This window comes from Argentina silus (assembly GCF_951799395.1).
Source record: "Argentina silus genome assembly, chromosome: 17".
Taxonomy (NCBI): domain Eukaryota; kingdom Metazoa; phylum Chordata; class Actinopteri; order Argentiniformes; family Argentinidae; genus Argentina; species Argentina silus.
In genome coordinates, this window is record NC_139671.1 from 9479661 (window position 1) to 9502007 (window position 22347).

The following is a 22347-nucleotide window of genomic DNA, read 5'->3' on the forward strand; positions in this document are numbered from 1 at the left end:
TCTTACAGTATTGATGACTGGGCACTAGAAATTAGGAATATTATCATCACACACACGTAGGAAGGCTTCAGCTGAAATGTCTGCTGTGTGAATTTCTTTTCTCCTGCCTTACAAATCGCAGAAGTTACATATTAAATATTATGCTATCTGCATCTTCTGTGTGTGGACCTATTTTTGTTTCCTGCTGAATAATACCAAATACATGTATACTTTAATACGTAGTAGTCTGTCATTCTTTTCTGATGGCTACTATAAGCAGATGAACATGCAAGCTAACAGATTAGGCTTTTATTATTGCTTCAACGTAATGTGCAGATCATGCTTAAAGCTAACTAACAGATATGTCACTAAAATGCAGCATGGATAAAACACTATGGAGGTTTCCTTGTTACTCACCTCTGTTTAACATCAATACTTCTGCTCCGTTACATCCAAATCCCATGAATAGTGTGTGAGTATAAACAACAGTGGCAAAGAAAAATACTTTATTTGTATTGGTGCCACAAGTTATTGTGGTTGATGAATGATCAAAATCACTTTCACGTACAAAAGTGATAGAGCTACAGTATTCGGAAACCTCCATAAGCAATGATGAAATAAACTGGATATGAATTATGAAACAAACAGTATCAACAACTACTCCCAGTATGAAAACCCAGATGAGGGATTAGTAACATTATATGTCAATAAAAACAAAAAGCATTGCATTCAGGCAAATCAACAAACAAAACAACATGCATGGAAATGACCTCTTATCAACTAATGACTGAAATATCAACATCAACATATTTACGTATATAAAACTCTTCTTGAAAACATACATAATTACAATGATCTCAATGTTTGAGAAGGAAATTTTACATGTCTATTGTTATAGGTCTATACTGCATTTTTGATGTGTGTATCTCCTGTCATGACTGAGGGCAAATTAAATCCAGTGCTTGTTAAATATTCTGAAATCTGGTCAGAACTGAATCATGGGGAGTCCATAGTGAGGCGTTTCCATGGCAGCATGTGGCCCTCAGCACTGCCCTCCTCCTGTGGAGGTAGAGCTGTAGACTGACGACTTTCTTAGTTCAATTTTCATTGACTGGCTCTCAGCTCGTGCCTCTAACCTTGTCACTGTGGAGACAGCCAGAATTGCCTTGCCTGTTTTCATACCTTTTGACATAGGGATTCGTGTGGCAGTGGCCCGAGTTGACTGCACATCCGAGCCGGGCTGAAAGAAATCACACAACATAAGACAAAAGTACAGACAGAAAAGGGTTTTTAAGTATTCATATCCATGAGGACAGACACAAAAACAACAATCTTCACTTTTGAACTCAAGTGTATTTGGTGGAAGCACATTCAAGCTGGCAAGCTGTGTACTTGCCATTTCAATGACCATTTACACCGGATCAAGGGGGATGACCAGGGTTGGCCATCTTGGATATTGATTGGCATTAACATTGCAATATTTTGTTGCATTTCTTATATTTTGAACACTTCACCATTCCTTGAAAATTTCAAGAGCCTTCTTAAATCCAGCTGCATGAAATCCAGTGTGACATATTTATAGCTCACCTTTGAACCTTGATGGCAAAACATGACATTTAGGCAGGTGCACTTCAAGCTTTAAAGCTTCAAAGCATTCTCCCAAAATCCTATGGTGAATTATTTGAATTTTAGAGTGGATGAATGCTGGTCATATTGTTGATGTGCAAGTTAGCCCACTTTAGTCAAACATCCAAATTGGTCATCACTGATCCATTTTTGGTTAAAAGGGAGGAACATGTCAGTTGGTGCCAGTAGAAACTCACAAGACCCTTTGAGAGTGGCCTTTCTACAGGGGAATATGCAGGTAAATTCATTCCAGTGTTAGTATTGTTCATACATAAGAAATGTATTCAATTGTTTATACCTGGAAAGAGTGCTATCTAGGGAGCAGACACCACCTGATATCATTTTGAAACATTTCAGAAGCAACTGAAATACAGAAGGTTGGAGATCGTTTAGATGTTTTGCCAAGAAAAAAGTAACATAATTGTCAACTTTATTACACTTTTAAGAGACTGTAGGGCCATAAGGCGTATCCTACCAGATACAGTAAGATGGGTTACAATCAGTAAATTCTGGAAAAAGCCTTTCTATTTCTATCGAGACACACCTTGTTCAAACATACACTCACCGGCCACTTGATTATGTATACCTGTTCAACTGCTCGGTAACGCAAATATCTAATCAGCCAATCACATGGCAGCAACTCAATGCATTTAGGCATGTAGACATAGTCAAGACGACCTGCTGAAGTTCAAACCGAGCATCAGAATGGGGGAGAAAGGTGATTTAAGTGACTTTGAACGTGGCATGGTTGTTGGTGCCAGACGGGCTGGTCTGAGTATTTCAGAAACTGCTGATCTACTGGGATTTTCACGCACAACCATCTCTAGGGTTTACAAAGAATGGTCCAAAAAAGAGAAAATATCCAGTGAGCGGCAGTTCTCTGGGCGAAAATGCCTTGTTGATGCCAGAGGTCAGAGGAGAATGGCCAGACTGGTTCGAGATGATAGAAAGGCAAAAGTAGCTCAAATAACCACTTGTTACAACCACGGTATGCAGAAGACCATCTCTGAATGCACAACACGTTGAACCTTGAAGCAGATGGGCTACAAAAGGGGGTCCAACCCAGTACTAGCAAGGTGTACCTAATAAAGTGGCTGGTGAGTGTAATTACATCAGGATGAAAGAGAGAAGATAGTAAGATAGAGTGATAGAGAGAGAGAGAGAGAGAGAGAGAGAGAGAGAGAGAGAGAGAGAGGGTGTGTGCGACTCACCACAGACTGAGTTGGCCTGGAGGGTGCAGAGGTGATGGGGGTGATGGTGATGCTGCTCGTCACTTTACTGGGGGTGGACTTCCCAGGTGTGGTGTTGGGGTGACGAGGGGAGCGCAGCACTGTGCCTGTGAGGGCCTCTTTGCTCTCTGTGCTCACACTGAGTGGCCTGACTGTCACAGTTGGACTGCTGTTGCCATCCGATGGCCTCTTGAACTGTGGGCCCAGGTGGATGTGAATCTTGTTATCCTCTGTGGTAATGATGTTGGCATTGGAGTTATATTTCCTGACGGGCGTGGGCACTGTCTGCTTCTCTGGGGTCACCTTTAACATAGCAAGGCCCATGGTCATCTCCTGGGGCTCCGGGGAGGCTGACGCCTCAACCACCGGGGTGGTGCTCACTGTGATGATAGAAACAGGTGACATGGGTCTGTCTGAGTAGGAGCCTTTACTCCTATCTGGGGACTTGGCCCTGGAGATGGTGGTGATGGTGACTGGAGACTTGGCCCGCTCAGGGTCGCTAGCCTTGGTCTTTAAGGACACAGTGGTGGGCTTGGGAACAATGGTGATCCGAGGTTTCTGTAGGCCAAGGGTGGGGATGATGGTGGTGCTGGAGAAGAAGTCTTCAGCACGAGGGCTGGTGATTTCCAAGGTGGCAGTGCTGTTCTCATGATCAGGGGTCACACGGATGTGCAGTGGCTGGCCTGGCTTTTGGGACATGGTTAGCTCAGCTGGACGTGGAGATGACCCGCCGTTGGCCTGAGGGCTTGACTTCTCTGGGATAGTCTGAGTGATGGTGATTGCATCCTTCTTTTTCATCCAGGGGATCCATGATTTTCTCATGCCCAGCTCTGTGGCTGCAGGGGGGTAGCGTTCCAGCACTGTTGGCTTCTTTAGACCCCTCTGCCTCAGGTTGCTCATGATATGGTTCTCCTCTAGGACAGATTTCCTAATAAACACTGCAGGAGTGTCCTCCTCAGCAGGCTCACTGGCCACTACATCTGTTTGCACTGCAGTAGAGGTGACAGGGACATCTACGATCCTCCTGCCATTCATGCTGGGCCGCAGGGCACGACTATAGCGCTTGCTGACCTCCAGCTCTTTGGTGAGGTTGACCACTTCCTGGCACATGCTCTTCTTCTTTTCCTCTTCCTCGATGAACCTCTGCTGAAGAACAGAGTAATCCACCTGAAGCTGGGATAGCTGATCCTCCTTGTTCATCAGCTCGTGGATCTTCTCCTTCAGGGCCTGGACGTCGGACTGCAGGTCTCTGGTTTTGGCCTCCTCCATCTTGCAGCGCATTCTCAGCTCAGCCTCCTGGCTCACTGCCTCTCCTTTCTCTATGGCCTTGTTTCTGGCAATCTGACTTTTCATTTCCTCCAGCAGTTGAGAGAGGGCATTGGCTTTGTCTTGCTCATTTCTGAATTTCTTCTCTAGTAAGTCATACTCATCCTCAGTCTTCATCAGATCACCTTCAACCACCTCAAGCTGTTTGAGACGGTTTTTGAGCCTTTCAATTTCCAGTGTTAACTCCTTGACTTTGTTGTCCTCGTCCAGCAATCTCTTATTGTCCTTATTGGCTCTGCTTCTTAATGATGCATTCTCTGCTTCTTCTAGTCCGTCCATTCTTTTTTTCATCACACTAACCTTTGTGCTAAGATCCCTGCACTTTTCCTCTTCACTTGCAAGTTTAGTTCTCAGATCCTCTTTCTCTTTAGTGAGAGTTGTCACTTTTACCTCCATCTCTGATTTCAGTTTGAGGAGCTTTTTGCTCTCCTCAATCAGCTTCTCTGTGACCTCCATTACCTTCCCTTGCTCACTTTTAAACATCTTATTTAAATCATCACTTTTTTGCTCCTCATGTTTAATTCTCTCAGCCATGTTCTTTCTCTCATCCACTAGTATCACTGTAAATGACTTCAGTTTCATCAGGTCATCCTTTAGGCCCATTTCTGTCTTCTCAAGTCTTGACTCAGAGTTCTCCAGCTCTTTCACACGGGTTTTCACTGTCTCCAGCTCACCGGCTAAATCCTTCACCAGGCCTTTCTCTCTTTCTAAATTAACATGAAGCTGTGAACACTCTGATTTGCTCGTGTTGAAAGCTCCCTCTAGTTTCTCCAGCTCGACCATTCTCTTCTGCAGTTTCTCCACCTCTAGTTTCAGCTCCCTGCTGTGGTTGTCCTCTTCCTGCAGCCTCTTCCTCAGCTCCCTGGCCTGGGTCTCAGTCTTAGTGATCTCTTCATCCTTGCCCTCCATCTCCAGGACTCTCTTACGTAGGTTTTCCAGTTCTGCCATCAGGCTGGAGTTCCCACATTCCCCCTTGCTGATCTGGTCTCGCAGCTCCTGAAGGTCCTCCTCTGACTTCTGCAGTGCTCTGTTGCTTTCCTCCAGCTCCTCAATTTTGTGTGCCAGGCCTGATAGCTTCAGGCGGAGCTGGCGGCTCTGGGACTCCTGGTTGGCAAGCTTGGCAGTCATTTCCTCATGTTCCTGGACAAATTTGGCTGCTTTCTGCTCTAGCTCCACTTCCAGCTTGAGCACCTTCTGGCCGTCCTCCTTGGCAGTGCCACTGACGGCTGCCAGCCTCTGCTCTCTCTCCTGCACCTTATGGCTGAGGTCCTGGACCTTCTGGCTTTGCTGGTCAATCTGCTCGATGTGGAGCTGCCGCTCGTCCACCAGCATCAGGGCAAAGGACTTGAGTTTAACAAGCTCCTCTCTGACTTTATCGAGCCTTCTGCTGTGGTCCTTGTCTTTACGAGCCTGGTATGCCTTCTCCTGCTCCAACAGCCGTTTTAATCTGAGAGAGAGAGAGAGAGAGAGAGAGAGAGAGAGAGAGAGAAACAGAGAAACAGAGAAACAGAGAAACAGAGAAACAGAGAAAAAAAGAGTGAGTGAGTGAGTGAGTGAGATATAAATTGTGAGTGAAATATAGATTGTTTTTGCTTTCCACAACTAGTTGACACTAAGTTTCTACATGAACATGAATTTTAGTAAAGTAATCAGTTCCACCCATGATAAGCCAAATATTAAATAAAATCTTGGTAACACTAAATAAAGTTGTTTCCATACCAGTGTAGTAACATTATAATTACTTACTTATTGTATTATCATGTTGTTACAATACATTGTCATAGTGCTGATTCCTCATGTGTAATAACATAAACTGATCAACTCCATTACTATACAATTACACAGAAATTACCAGTGCACTATGTAGCAGCATGTTAATATAATGTTATTACTAGTGTGCTGTATTTACAAATGTACAGGTACAGGGCAACTCAATGTAAAGTTGACCAAAACGGTATCAGACCTTATCAAAACTTCTCTCAAATCTATCAAATTTAGAAAACATTTACTTTTCCTATTATTATAATGTCCCTCTAGTATGCACATCTCTTGGGTTCCCAGAGGAGCCTGACCAGACTCAGAATGAATGTATTACTCCCAGAGCCCCGTGGGCAGTGGGAGCCTGCATGGGAGGCAGGCAAGCAGAATAAATGGCAGAGGCATGATAGGAGAGGGAACAAAGGAGTAAGGCAGATTAGAGACTGAACCCTCATGTGATTCTCTCCAACAGGGGCAACCCTGACCTACACTACTGAGCAAAGTACCACAACATCAGAGACATGCTAGCTGAATGGTAAAAACAAAACAAGTGAACAAAACTGCTGATGCACGTAATAATGTCAGTAGATGTTTAACTAAGCTCCGCGGGAGTCTCTCTGTGAAACTGCTCAGAAAAGGAGCCTGCAACAGGTCCCTGCCATATGGAACAGGCACAGCCACATCAGAAACGGATGAGTTCTGCACGACACTGTCTTTTGTTTCAGCCCGCTACTTTGCATTACAAATTAATTCTCCCAGCACAGTACACAAAGGCACCGGATGCCTGTCTAACAATGCAAATGATAGCAGCCAGATTGCCTTGTTTCTTAAGTTTTAACAGCTTTCTCTCCAACTCTCCAACTTACCCACTAGTCGGGATGCACAGCAGGTAGGTCCATGCCTAAAGTGTTTTAAATTGCAGGAGCCCGGCTGCTGAGACTCTCATAGGTTCTGGGAGGCCCCCTGCTCCACAGGGAATTAGCCATCACATTCCAAACATGTCATCAATGGACAATGAAAGGTGAATGTTGTGTAAAACAGCACTGCTGCACCACTCTCTGGTGATGTCATACCTCCCATATATGGCACAGAATGGTGCTGCCCTTGTTTGGACACAGAGGAGGAGGGATTCAAGCCAGGGGGGAAGGCTTTTCACACTATCTTTCGTGTTGCCCTCATTCTCATTCTTTTTTTTCCTCCAAAGGAGGGGGATTGCATTGGAGAGAATTGAAGCAGATTTGCAAACGAGTTTTAAACCACAGGTAAATGTACTCACGACTATTTTAAGTTTGCAGTTTCATTTCCCTTCCCACACAAACTGTTGTCTTGCATGACCTAATTGCCTCTTGTCCGTCTTGCGACCAACAGTGTTTCCATAGAAACAAGGCAACAATGCAGAGAGAAAGTTTTGAGGGGAACAATGCCAGACAAGTGCAACTCTGTAGTTCATAATCTCCAGTCCCTTGAATGCAAAAGGGAAGTATATTCATTGAATACGACCAACATGTTCATCTGCATGAGATGCTATAGCACAGTTCACAGCCCAACATACATGAATAGCATAAGATCACAAGGCAGACGTAGAGAAAGTAGACTTGCAGTTTCTAACAAAAGAGTGAACGTGCTGCACAAGAAGCCCAATGCTGCAGAGAGGTTGCAGATATATTGCCGTGTGAGTATACTCCATAAAACACAAATCTCACACCCTCCCCTCCTGAGAGCAACACTTATGGTCTTTTAAAACTGTAATCATGTAAATGCCACATGAATGATGTCACTGGGGATATGAATCATAAAGCCTGCGTCACAAGGTCCAGGCCAGGGTGGCCTTCACACAATCTGTCTGGAATGTTGTCAAGTAGAAAATGCTCCAGATTAACAGCAATAAGAGCAAACTGTTGCATACCTCACAGAAACTATTGACCATTAGCACAATTCTTCAGTAAAGAGCAATTATACAAGGCTGCCTCAGGGGCTACTTTATGGTAACCTATCCAATGAATCCTGATAGGGAGGTAAAGCATTACACTAATTTAATACTGTGTTATTATGGCACAAGACTGTTTTTGCCATTCTCCATGGGAGTGTTTAGAGTGTGTGGCATATCCCTGATTATGATGGTGTTATAAAATAACTCCTCTAGCAGATGACCAAAATGTTTCCCTGTGGTCAGAGATATTTTTAGCCACTCTGTTGACAGAGGCCTATCACTCGACAGAGAAGCTCCAAACCTCCCACAAGAGGCCAAGCTAAGCCCACAGCAGACACCATTAGAGAGGCATAGATATATTGGTCACAGTAAAATCACTACTTATACCCCTCTAGCAGAGAGAAAGAATTCACATATGCGATAGACTAAGTATTTCCTCCTGGAGAGGATTTCTGTTTTGTTCATTTTTGTTTTGGAATATATTCGTGTGAAACTGAAAATGCTATATTGCTCTCATTGTGTGTAGTGAAAATGTAGAGTAGAGTATACTGTGAGAGGTTCCACCATGGTAGATGAAATGTAAACAAAGAGCATCTAATTGTCCTGGCAGATGACCCCTGTAGCCCGGCATCCTTTCACAGGTGCTCAGCCAGGGTTGTCCATGACATCACCTGCAGTGAATCTCTGAGATGACCACAGCGAGGTGGAATGTGTTATCAGACAGTGCTGAGGGAGCAGAGCAGAGCGGGGGAGGGGAGGGGAGGAGGAGGGGGGAAGGGGGCCACTGGGGGGGCAAGAAGAGAGAGAGGGTGGTGGCAACTGGAAACCTGTGCGTCATAGGACACTCAAAGCATGTAAGTGGTTTTCTATATACAGAGTCCTGAAGACAAAGCTGACCATTTAGAAACTGTGCCATTTTTGAAGGTCTTTCATTCAAAAGTTGAGACTGAAAAAATACCATATACTTTTTACGAAATTAATAATGATTTTAAGGTGACAACCTGTCTAGAGATGACATGTGTGTCATAAGTACAAGTCATCATACGTTTGAGCTTCAGCCACAAATCAAAATATGAAAATAATAAAACTTTATTATTTTACATTTATATTGAATAACACTCCCTCCAAGAAAGTCTTATAAACTCCATCCATATAAACCTTGCTAAATTTAGAGGCTTTAAGTAAATGTACAGTTGTTGGTCAGCTTGTTTTTCCCAGCCTCCCTACCCTGACACTGGTCGCTTCAAAACAGTAATTGGATTCTGTGAGGTCATGGGCTGTCATCTCCACGCTGTGTCCAACAGACCGTAAAACCTCAATGAATTTGGTCACTAAACCAGCACTCTTAGCCTCCTGCACATCCTCCTGAACTATGAAACACCAAGCTTCTCTCTAGCACATGTGGGATTTCAAGGGGATCCCTCAGAATCATCAAGTGACGTGAAATGAGGTCCAGCTTTGTCTGTCTCTGCTGTGCAGCACCTACAGTACAGAGGTGAATAGGGTCCATTATATTATTTCACTGGCCTGTCTGAGACACGCACAAAAGTGTTTGATGTTTTATGATGAATGTGAAGCAGCTGTCTCCGTGCTTTGGACAGTTGTTTACTCTTCGAGTCCTCTTGTCATCCCTCTCTCTCTCTCTCTCGTGTCCGTTCTCGTGTCCGTCTCTCTACAGACAAACAGAGCGTGTCCACAAACATCTCACTGAGGGAGTGCTTGGCATGTATAAGATGCTCTCTTCATGTGAACAACAACCAAGTAACCCTGGTACAACCACATGGTAATGGTAACCACTACGCATGTCCACATATGTAAATACACAATAATGAATTTGACTTTGACAGCTTTTTGCTCACAGAGGATATCATAGATTACATAGTTGTGTTCAAACATAACAACAGAACACTGAATAAGGCCATCTGGTCCAAATTGCTAATGAGCATGCAACCCACTGTCAAAATACTCCACAATATTTTGGTGTTGTGGGTAAACTTTTCAGTGAGGCATGAGGCTTCTCCTTTATGGAGCATTTACGCCTTGAGTGAAGCTAGCTGTGCATAGCGCTGTGTGTGTGTGTGTGTGTGTGTGTGTGTGTGTGTGTGTGTGTGTGTGTGTGTGTGTGTGTGTGTGTGTGTGAGTTCTGATAAACTATCCACCATGTCCTGATAGACCATTCATCACCTTAGCTATCAAACAGACAGATCCATGCTCTGGGTCTTATCAGATGGCTGTGCTCTACTATCCTGTAGGTGCTGTCACTGGTTCTGTCCTGACTTGCTGGTCTTTTGAAGAACGGGCAGTCTGAGGTACCTCTGGGGGCAGGATAGATTGACATCTGGATTCCAGCACCGTTATGAGCCTCATAAATTCCACCTGGGATCATCATGCTGGTATTGCATTTTCTATCTTTTTTTTTACATCCTCGTTTAAAACCATAGTCAAAGGAACATTTGTCAGATGGCCTCACTATAAATATATTTGATGGGGGAAATTACAGCTCATGCCAGTTATATTTGAGAAGAGAAATGGGTGTGTGTAAGGCTATAACAAAGTAATATGTAATATTGCCATAATGGAATAAATCAAAGTTAAATCAAAATAGTAGCAGTATATACTTTACTATAGCAGTATACCCTCCCTGGAGGACGGTTACAAGAGCTGTGGCAGCATGACACTGCCTGTGTATCATTTTTCATTGGCTGAGTCTATTCATCATTTAATTGAGTATCGCCTCTGTCAGCCCTCATCATCCAGGCCTCGAGGGCCTCTCTGGGTCTCTTTTAAGCCTTTGAGGGGTTCACTTGCCTGGGTGTCTCATACACTACGTCAGTGCTCTTTGAAGCTCCCTCAGCCTTGATGTCTCATGTACCGCTTTGTCCCTGGGCCTTTGTTTGCTATTGCTTGGCCAGAGCAGCTTCATGGTTAAAGGGAGAGCCACTGTAGTATGACCGCAGAGAGCTGTGGTGTGTGATAGTGATGCCATCCTCCCTCTCTCAACGGGAATGACCCATCTCTCTCCCATCCCGCCCTGCCTCTCAGTGACACACACACACACATACACACACACACACACACACACACACACACTCACACACACACACACAGACACACATACACACCCTCACCTCTCCCTCTCCTGTTCCAGCAGGTTGGTGAAGTCATCACTCTTGTTCATGAAGTCAGTGTGTTTGCATTTCTCGTTGTCCAGCTCATTGACCGTGCGGCGGTGGCACTTTTCAGCCAACAGCAGCTGCTCTAGCATGCGCCTGTACGTCTCACGATGCTTGTCCTCCACCCGATCCAACTGATGGGAACAAGACAGGCTTCATTTTCACTTCATTTTCACAGGCTTCTTTATCACCAGAGGTTGGCACTCACTGAGATCCTTTAAAGATATATTTCCACATTAATTTTTATGGTGGCACTCATCACCTCTGCCATGGGCATCTCATACACGTCATCCTTTGCGGTTGTATTGTTGGTCAGCAGACTGTCTCTCTGCAGGGCCTGGAGGGGCTTGATAGGAGCAGCTGAGCCATAGTGGGCTTCCAGGGCCTCGGGTCGCGTACGCTCTGACTTCAGCATGTGGATGATGTCCTCTCGCGCCTGTGGACAAGGACCAGTGGGATTAATTAGTGGAATGAATTTCAGATTAAATTGCAAATATGATGAAACCTCTGATGTTTCAAATTATTTTTCATATTTGGGATCGACTGTAAAACTGCAGTTTATGAGAGGTCAAAATGGTTGGAGTATATTTAAGAGTAACCATATAAAGTAATATTCTGTTAAAGATCAGTGCAATTTATTGAAAGGACCACAGGGTGGGGTGAGTGAAAGAGAAGCTTAGTGCATGAATTGTACCCCTGTGATCCAAACTCACACCACAGGGGGATGCTGTTCTCTTCAGCTAAACCCCCTTTGTCATAACACACATTCTTGCATGAGATGAGGACACAACAATACTCCCTCTTTATCTCAGTCAGTAGAAATGATGAACAGAAAGTTGAATATTCAGTCATTATACTGTAGAATGTCATTTGCAAGTCATTTAGTTGTCATGAACAAAACCCTTTGTATACCCTTTGCATTTGTTCAGTTTGAAATGTGCACTTCAGGGTTCAGTTGGATTTCAACATGTAGCCTAGGACATCTGTTGTCACTTATCCCAGCACCGATGGAAAGTCATTAACACTCCTGAACAAATCAGCTGGTTGAAAAGAAGGATGAGGAAGGACAGTGCAGCCTCCCTCTCAGGAGGGTTGTGTATAAATGGAACTCCATTAGAGAATAATTAGCAGTTTTAAAAGTGGACAGCACCAGTGTGTTCTGTTTCCTGTCCGCCCTGCCTCTGCTCGGGACGCACCACAGGGGCAGCGTGGGAGGGGCCCAGTGTTAATGGCTGTTGAGGGAGACCAGTGGTAGTGAGTCAGTGTGACTCTGGTCACAGTAACATGTCAACCCTGACACCTCAGAGGCTGAGAATATACCGCTCGCCAAATATGAACCAAAAACTGACCACAGTGTTAGCTTAGCACACAGCAGAGCGGAGACTCTCACCTGCACCTCTCCCTCCATCACTCCCAGCAATTGGAGGAGGTCCTCTTTGGAGATATCCTTCACTCTTGCCTGTCTGCTTTTCTCTGAGGCTTTTTGTGGCCTTTTCACAGTTCCAGACACAACCGTCCTCCCCTCTTTGTCTCCCCGCTGAACTTTTATTTTCCTCTTCATCAGCTCAGGTGTGTTCTCCTCCTCCTCCCTGTTGAAGCCTTTGGTGGGCTGGGTGACGTTAATCTGTCCGTCGTCTGGGGCCTCCATGGCATTGCTCCTGGACCTCATTCTTACCTGGATATGTTGAGGATTACAACAGAATCATTTCTTAATTCATAACCCAATTACACAATGTTTCGCTGGAAAATATTTTTAAAATGACTTGAAAAATTGCGTGTCTGCTTTTTGTATAGGCAATAAGGATTACATTAGTTCCCTGGCCTTGGACAGAGGCTGTTTTGATCATGGCCATTGAAATGTCATATCAGTGACTTCTCCAGTACTTGCACAACAGGATCATGTGTTGTTTACAAAGCCAGGGTCATATCTATGAGTCATATGTGTATTTGTCCTGCAGAGCAATGTAATCACTTGACAATATTCACAGTACAGTATTGACCAATAAGGAAGCTTAGTCTGGAGAGGGAGAATTACCATAACTTCATGTTATCTCAGCCACATTAAAGTATGACCTCAAGGCTTTTAATCAATAGAAAATGTTACATATTCACAGCATTTCCCATGTGATCTCACATAACCTCTGACTAATGCCCTACAGTATGTAACTCCAGATACTGTATACTATCAAAGTGTATACAGTACCATTTCATACCTTTTTTCTATCTCTTAAGTCAATTGCTGCACTTGATTGTGATTAGGTGTGGGACTCAACTCTGGGAGTGAGAATGATTTACACTCTCATGGGGACCTTTAACTACATTTGGAACAAAATAAATAACGTGCAACAAATATAAAAAGCAACATATTCCTATCACATTCAATAACCCCAAAAATTAGATATGACTAAGACTACAGTACTTACAGTTCAAATGGAGTTCTGGCTATATGGAGAAAGGTTACTGCCAGGGCAACTTGTGCACTCAAGGCTCGTAATCAAACAACAGGAGTGACATTTGACAGTCAAGAGCTCTACCTCTCACTGTGCCAACTCATAGCCATTGTTTCCATTGTCACAGAGAGCCAGAGTCATGCTTTCCATCATATCACACTAGGGGAGCTAAGCTTGGCTGTCTTTGGACATTGATCAGAGACTGGTGTGCGTGCGTGCGTGCGTGCGTGCGTGCGTGCGTGCGTGCGTGCGTGCGTGCGTGCGTGCGTGTGCAGCCCCACCAAAGACATTGATATCGAGTGTGTGTGTGTGTGTGTGTGTGTGTGTGTGTGTGTATGTGTGTGTTTGTGGTATTTGTGTGTGTGTGGTATTTGTGTGTGCGTGCATGCGAGCGTGTGTGGGTTTGTGTGTGTGTGTGTGCTCAGAGAGCTCTTTACTCTCTGAGTCAACATCAGAAGCATCATTATCTTCTCAATGCATCAGAGGCAAGAAGCTGTGAAACTGTGAAGATGAGTCTCACACAATATCATATGATGGACAATTTTAATTGAATTTCAATGATGAATAGATGACTGAAAGTTCTGCGCAAATTGAAATAATCCACTGACTTGTGTTGAGAACAATGTCTCTAATGATGACACATCAGCTGCCTAGCAGACACAAGCACAGGAGATCCATAACCTTGGAGCTCTAGGGTCTTCAGAAAAAGAACATGAGGCCATTGGATCTGAATGGGGCCAAAGTTCCCCAAGGTTGTACCTCTGATGAAAGCAGCGTGTGACTCAGGCTGAGAAAATCCTGGCAGCCAAATGGTAGCAGCCACTTTAGAGCTGGGCGTTATTAATAGTTGTTTCAGTGGAAAAGCCAAGCACTCCTGTGGGTACAGCCATAGAACTGTCTTAATTTTGAGTGTCAGTTTGATTCAAACAAAAACGAACAGTTCTGGATAGAAAAACAAAGCAGACAAGCTTAGGGTAACAGCAGGCACAATATTACACACCAGTGTTTACATAAATGTCTTGTATCAAATATCTAAACAAGCTCTGGGCAATATTTATTATGTTATTCTATAGTAAAATGGTTTCATTGGTACTCTATGAAGTCACCCACTACATGTTGCATGTTCTCCTCTGTCTCAGGTCACCCGGCAATAACAGTGAATTTAGAATTTAAAATAGAGATCGTTTTTAATAATACTGTTCACAACTGGTATATTACAATTAAATATAGCAGTATCAAAGGGTTTCATTCATCTCCCATAAACTCCATTAACTTACACTAACTAATGTTATCAGTTCACATTTAGTTAAACCATAACAATTTTCCATCATTTTCATTTAGTTAAACCATAACAATATTCCATCATGACTAATGATTAAGAGGACAATTTCTCTCTTTCTTAATACCACACATTGCAACGTTGAATGAGGATGAAGAGCTCTTAAGATCTTCATGGTGCAGAGATGTGATCATGCTAGACTAGTCTCCCAGATTTACACATGAACCTTGATAAAACCTGGGACAGCTGTGGCCTGTACTGTAGCTGATGCATGGATTCTATGGCCATGAAAATAAGTAGGTAAATAAGGGAAGGACTTCACCCCTATTTGTGAGCTGGACCTTGGATGGCATGCACAGCTGTTTGCTGGTGACATTTTTTTGGGTATTTATAGTGGCCCTCCCCTTGTACTATGGGACCCATAAGGGAAACTCCAAAGGCTATCACTTTATAAGCCATCAGCATTCTAACAGATGCCAATACTTCTATTTTACTCCACAGCTGTAGGTCTCAAACTCTCGCACACAGCAGCCATCATGTTGTACTGTAAATAAACCACCACTGCTGCTTGTCAGACCGGTGGAACAGAGACCACTTGCTAACCCGATGATGACTTCCCATGATTCCTTGCACACATTTTTGAAAGGTATGCAGCATCCTCTGATATTCAAAGACACCCCCTATAGTAACAAAATAGGAGGTGTTGATAGCACTTGCCCTCTGTCGTGTTCACATGCCTTCATAGGCATGACAGTGCAGCTAATCTGGGAAACAAAAGCTAGTGTGAGCCACTCAGCATTTGCTGTTCTAATTGATATGCTGTATATAAACATCTCACAGGCTCACAGTATCACATCCTGGTATTATGGCCCATTATGGCTATTTTCTCATATGGCACATTAACACATACTGTGGTGAAAGGGAGAGAGTTTAAATGCTTTACTAAGTTGTAGTAATGCATGTCCACATTCAGACCCTCTGATACTTCATGTTGTCAGGCAACTCATTTGAAATGTATTGCAACGACCCTAGCCTTCTGCTTCTTCTTCTGCTCATTTCACCCCTGCACGTGAGGTGTTTTAATTCAGAGTGTCCGGGCATTCAGGACTGTTTGAATGTGATGATGGCCCCCTGCAGACTGACTCCCAGACTTCCCTACTTAGCCAGTGTAAAACTAGGTACTGACAGCTGGTGGCAACTGTCCAAATTCTCCCACTTCATTTCCTACCTCTTCAAAAAATGCCTTTGAAACGGAATTCGATTCAGCCATGCGAAGACTTAAATGTGACTAAATAAGGGAAGGGATACAGTACATGAACACAGACTTTTATTCTGAGGACCGACAGTACAGGCAATCCTGCAGCAGTATCTTACTATAAAGGGTGGGGATGAAACCCTCCATACTCTCTTTCCACAGCTACTCCTCAGAGGGTTTTAATAGTGACAATATGCTGAGTAGATTTTAGGCATTTCCAATAACAAAACATTATGGAGAGCGCAGTGGTAGCCTTGACAACACTGTATGGGGTAAAGAGAGTTGACTGCAACACCAGAACATAATGCAGCTTTGCACTTCATTTATCAGATGATGAGTGAATACACACTGGGAGTTGCACCATGTTGTATTCATGAGTTCAGCTGCCACTGTCAGTAAGTACCATGGCTGGCAGGAAAAATTGTCCAAACAAAGCTATCATAACTAAAACACAGTTAGGATAAGTCATTTGTAATAGCATAGAGCTTTATTGTAACCCGATAACTCTCTCAGTGAGAGATACTGTCTGCATTCTAATCACCTCTAGCAGTCTGTGATTAGCTACAGTATATTATATCTGTCTCCCTGTGAGAGGTAGGTCTATACTGCTGAGAGCTGGGGTTCAAGACTGGGTCAAACTGTCCTTTCAATGTCACAGCTTTGTGTGGAACATAAATTCAGTGAAAATGTTGTACTTCCTGAAGACTTTCTATAGCTAACTACAATGCCATCCCAGTCCCAGACGACCTTGTGACCAGAGGTCATGGTAAGGTCATGGTGACTGGGAGGTCCTGAGTAGTAAGACAAGACGGTGTGAAACTCTGCACAGGGGAGATCTGTAGGCCTACAGTAAAACTGTCTCCACAGGGGCAGACCTAGAGCATTGGACTAAAGATACTTCATAGCCTGTGAAAACAATACTGTATGGGCATCTGGTTTAAGAGTGTTACAACAGCCATGTTTCATTTCATGCTACAGTTTATGATGTGATAGCATCATATTAGATTTTCCTATAGCACTGATATACATTTTAGTAAGCTTCTGGAGACTACTTTGTTAATGTTAATTATATGGACCTCTCAATATACTGCACAGCACTGGTCCACTTTTTAATATCAAGCATACATGCCTGAAATGCTGACACTGAAACTGGAATAGTACTCACGGCTCAGGTTACATTCTGTAGTATGTCATGAAGATGTCATAAATAGAGTAATCTTAATCTCTCTTCATTGCCAACTTCCCCTGACAACACTTGCAGCAGCCACCTGCTATCCTTAACACTTATACTGTACTTTCACTACTGAAGTTAATGGTAGATAGAATGTCTTTTTTTAACCAGGTACACAGATTGGCAGTGGAAATTTTCCTAAATGATTATATCACTGGATTATCAGGATATCTCCCTTTTACGCTTCTCTTTTAAATTAACAATTAGAAGATTGAGCTCATAAAACTGTGATTTATACTGTATAGGAAGAACAGGGATTTTGTGTATGTGGATTAGTGTCTTTACACCTAAGTAAATGGCATGCAACATCTCCAGAACCATCTGAATATTATATAGCAATTTGCTGCATTGCACAGCTCCACTACCATGCAGCTGATCTCAAATTTGACCATCATCTGCCAACCTACAAGGGGATCTTAAAGGCATACAGATGAGTGAGCAGCAGGGGTCATGAAAAGGCTGGTGTAAAAATAGAAATCATAAACTCGGCCAGGTTCAATGTTATACACAACCAGAGACCAGGCCAGGGGGTTTAGTGAGCAGGGAAATTGGTTTCAGAAGACAGACTGTATGCAGTACAAAGTCAAATGAGATGGCTCTGCTCCCCTGAGGTCAGGTCAAGGACTACATTTTAAAATGTGCTAACAATTTTAGTAAGTAAATGGCAGCACAGGGAGGAATAAAATGTAATTCAAAACGATTTACATTTTAAAGAAAGGGACTATGTTGCATGTATAACAACACTATACATGTAATTTCAAAATAAAAACGTCCATAGCCAAACCAAAGCAGGTTGTGCCAGAGTTTAAATGTGACTTGGCATTGCCATCATCATGTCTCTTACAATCCAATTAAATTCCCATAGGTCAATCATTACTGAAAATGAATGAGCAGAGATGTAGCAGGTTTTTATCTTCACAGGCCTCTGTGCTGAGACTAATCAGTGGTTATGGGTCCAGAAAACTGACATCACTAGCCAGATGTAGTTCTCAAGCAGGCCAGTCTCGAATGCCTTTCTGGTGGAATGAGGATGAAGTCACTTCCCTCATAAAGTGAGAGACGGAGAGAGAGAGAGAGAGAGAGAGAGAGAGAGAGAGAGAGAAAGAGAAGGACAGAGAGAGAGAGAGAGAGAGAGAGAGAGAAAGAGAAGGACAGAGAGAGAGAGAGAGAGAGAGAGAGAGAGACGTGAAGAAAAGGCCACTGCACAAGTCAGAAACTACTTTATTCAGATTATATGTTAGGATATGTAAACAGTTACCTCCGAAAGCCCACTTGAATTTGCTATAATATAAACAGTTATTTCGGAATGAATTCATTCTGAAGAGCCAAATAGTGTGCATGTAAACGTAGTCAGTGAGACTGTATGTGAGAGGAATAGATTACTGCTGACTGTGTCATATTCTTTTGCCAATCCATTTCCGGCTTGAGACAGAAAGCACTTAACTGTTTAGTGTTCAGTTTCCCAGCAAACACATCCTGTCATAGCCTTTAAGAAAAATGACCAGAGTTGGGAGAGAAAAACATTCTTGCACTAGAAGGCCTCTCACACATTGATTGTAAATACTTTCAGTAGACAACCTACATAGCTTTGCATCACTAAATATTACTTATAAGATTGATTGATTGCAACTCTGATATTATATTCTGAACACAATTGACCCCACACTTGTTTTAAAGGTTAAGCAGTTGGGTTGATATTCTGTATTCAGCTAACATGGCAGAAATAACCCAGCTGACCAGCTATCATTTCAAGTCCTTTGATTCCCTTTGTTAGAACGGGTCTACTGGTGAGGCCTGGAAATGATTCTGCAGCTGTTAAAGCTGATAATGAGAGAGGAATCCAGAGAAGTTGTGTGTGGATGGCCCAGTACTCCCCTACATCACTATGGGTTTGGACTGAGGCCTCTTCTCATCATGCACCACACCTTCAGCTCTTAAGTGTGTGGGCAGTGAGATGACTTCAGTCTCAGGCTTGCCTGATATGGGATGTAAGATTCCATAGTGCTAATGTATTGTTTCCTCTACAATGCTAATGCATTGTTTCATCACGCTATGAAATCACACCCTTCTGGGAGGTGAAAGCACCTGCAACAGACAGTACTCTCATTTTGCTGTGAATGTATTATTAATTCAAATGTCTTCTTCAAATCTTATCAGTCAGCTCCATTCAACATTCTACATTCTTGAGATTTGTTTCTCCAAAAGTGCACATATGATCTATAGTTGAGACAACCAATCATAACACTGTTACCCCTTGTGTTTTGTGTGTCCTGTAATTGGGTAAGGAAAACACCTAAACAAATGCAATCCATCTCTCCTGTTCCCTGTTGTGCTGTCATGGGAACAGTCATGTTGTTATAAAGCCAAGCATGAGGACAGGCACTGCTGTTTCCCTCACTCTGAGATTAGCTGAGCTGAATTAGCTAAGTGATCTCATGGTTCACTGTCTTATCACTTGGGCTTTGGCTGCTGCTGAAGTCATGACACAGACACAAACTAAAGCAGATGATTTAAAGAGAAACGCTGCCAGAGAACTTACAAGAGCACAGGGGAATGCGGTATGAAAATCTGAGATACAGGCTGTACGAGAGGCGTTCACCGTCACAGACTGTAATTTTGGAGCTCAAATATAAAACCCAAAAACTAGCCGACATACAGTATCAGTAATTGGTCAAGGACACAATTACTCCATTAAACTCATTCATGACTTCAGCTGTTCTTAGTCCTATCAGAAAGAAGATATTTGACAACAAACTGACTTGCACTGTATCTATTTCAAATGACAATGGATCATTTAACTCTTCTACTTAGAGGATTTCCGTGGTGTTTCTTATGCCAATGACATGATGACATTTCACTGAAGTACTCTAACTCGCATGGACAGTAAACATGTATTGTATCGTCACACAGGAAAATATTTTGATCTGATCTGAAATATATTGTGGAAAAAGTTATTAATGGAACGTGCCTGTCCCCAGAGATGTGGGTCTGGTACCAAATGCTGGCTGCCTCTGTAATAACACTGGGTGGGTGGGGGGGGGCCTCTGTTTACTGTGCCCTCAAACAAGGGGGGGGTCTCTCATGGATCCTCTTATCGCAGTCAAGTCCTCAGGGGGGGCTATTGTTTTGACATGGGAAAATGTCTAAATGGAGTGACATTACGCTATCTGATGAATGTTTGTGTCTTTACTATAGGTTCCGAAACAGATTAAACATTTTCGCTGAAAGAGATGAATAACTATGTTGAAAAAGACCTTGATTTATTACTGCATTTTCCTCTGCTCTGCGTTTTGTTACTCAGCTATTAATACATTTAATACATCCTCTAGAGACAGAGCTAAAGCAATCTTCTGGTGAAAGATGTAATCAATTAATGCCTCCTAATGTACCATTTCCTGAAATGAGCTTTTACAGGACGTCAGACCGGCAACATAAGTAATGTTCTTTCCCCACTCACTGATTCACAATGTGCACACTGATCCATTCATGAGTCAACCGTCACACATATGGGTTAGTGGGTGTATTCTTCATTAAATGAATCAATGCAACACAGTACAGAAAATAAACTGCATGTCTGTTTAAGCAATTGTAATAACTTTGTAACAGCTAATAAATCTGAGTTACATACAGTATCTCTCAGTAGAGACACAATACATGAATGAAATACAACAGTTGTTGATATGGTATTCAAAATGAAAAGAATAACAAGTATGAATATGATTATGAATTACAAAGAAAAATATATATTTTACCTGTCCTCAATGGTCCCGAGGTGACAGGTCAAAGGTGAAATACTGAGTTACTGAGAATCAAGTCCCAGAGTATAAACAGTCTCTCCTCAAAAATATCTTTGGTTATCTTGGCTGTGTGTGTCAAAAATATATCTTTCGACTATCCTCTTTCTTCTCTCTTTAACGTTTTGTCCTCTTCTTTCCTGTCAAGAGCCGTCTGAAGATAAACAACAAGCTTTGTCTTCTCCCAAAGTTTGGGCCAGCGGAGTCTTCCACACACTGAGAGGATGAGTGAGTGAGTGAGTGAGTGAGTGTGTGTGTGTGTGTGTGTGTGTGTGTGTGTGTGTGTGTGTGCGTGTGTGTGTGAGAGAGAGAGAGAGAGAGAGAGAGAGAGAGAGAGAGAGAGAGACGGAGCCAGAGAGAGAGACGATTATGTGAGAGTTTGAAAGAGAGAGAAAAAGAGACCAGTGGCAAAGAAGAGGTAGTCAGCTACTGCTCTATTACCACTTTTGAGAGAAAAGTCTGTTATTTTCTTCAATTTGAAGCATCCAGAGTTAGATGGGGTTGAGGAGAGAGAAGTTGAGATAACCTTTCTCAGGAGGACCCTCTCTTTTCCCTTTTGTTCCTGGGCAGGAGAGTGTGGAGCTCAACTGAGTCTGGGCTATATTTAACTGCTGTTCTCAGTCACTCGGCTGTTAGCAGCTGAGCAGATTGAAGGAGGCTTTTCCAAGCCCCTCTGACAGCTGAACTATCCCACTGTGTAGCAGGGGAAGGCCAGCTCAACCACTCCCGCCAGAGGCAGGGCTAGCAACCACTCAGTACTCTGCTTCAGCAAGTAACACTGCAATATACTCTGGAGCCAAGAAACTGTGTAGGTAAATAAAATCTAAAATCACCAGTTTTTCGTCAACCATTTGAATATGTGGGCATGCACCGAAATGACTCAATTTATTGTTTTTATATAACTAGTTAGACATTAATCTATTGACTGGCTCAGCATATTTTTCCCAAGATGGAATAGACCACTGACACTGTGCAAGAGCCAAGTAAGCCTTTTCAAACAAAAATGATTTATCAGGGGCAATAAATATGAGAACATTTGTTCCCAATAAAACCATGTCAAAACAAGGCATTATAAATGAGAAGCAGTGATCCCCTTCTGTGAGAGTTTTGCTGCTGTAGTGTTAAAGAGTAACAGTCTAGCCTTAACAAACATAGCACTGTTGACACCAAAGTGTCGTAGACTGTATTGGATGACCTTGTTCACAGTGCAATATACAATGGGTTAGGAACAGGGGTGACTTGAATAGCACCTCTTTCTTACAAGTAGGGGTGTCTAAGAATATATACACTGTGAGTAAAACTTCACAGCATCACCAT

At 42.9% G+C, this 22347-nt stretch overlaps 1 protein-coding gene across 1 annotated transcript; it reads right to left on the reverse strand.

Moving 5' to 3' along the window:
* Window positions 1-309: 309 nt before the first annotated feature.
* Window positions 310-21083, reverse strand: filip1b (filamin A interacting protein 1b). Its single transcript, XM_083688870.1, has 6 exons — window positions 20989-21083; window positions 12412-12696; window positions 11284-11457; window positions 10977-11155; window positions 2817-5607; window positions 310-1219 (listed from the first exon to the last, which is right to left on the reverse strand). Exons 2-6 carry the CDS (start codon window positions 12688-12690, stop codon window positions 1022-1024), a joined length of 3621 nt encoding a protein of 1206 aa, XP_083544996.1. The 5' UTR covers window positions 12691-12696; window positions 20989-21083; the 3' UTR covers window positions 310-1021.
* Window positions 21084-22347: the final 1264 nt, after the last annotated feature.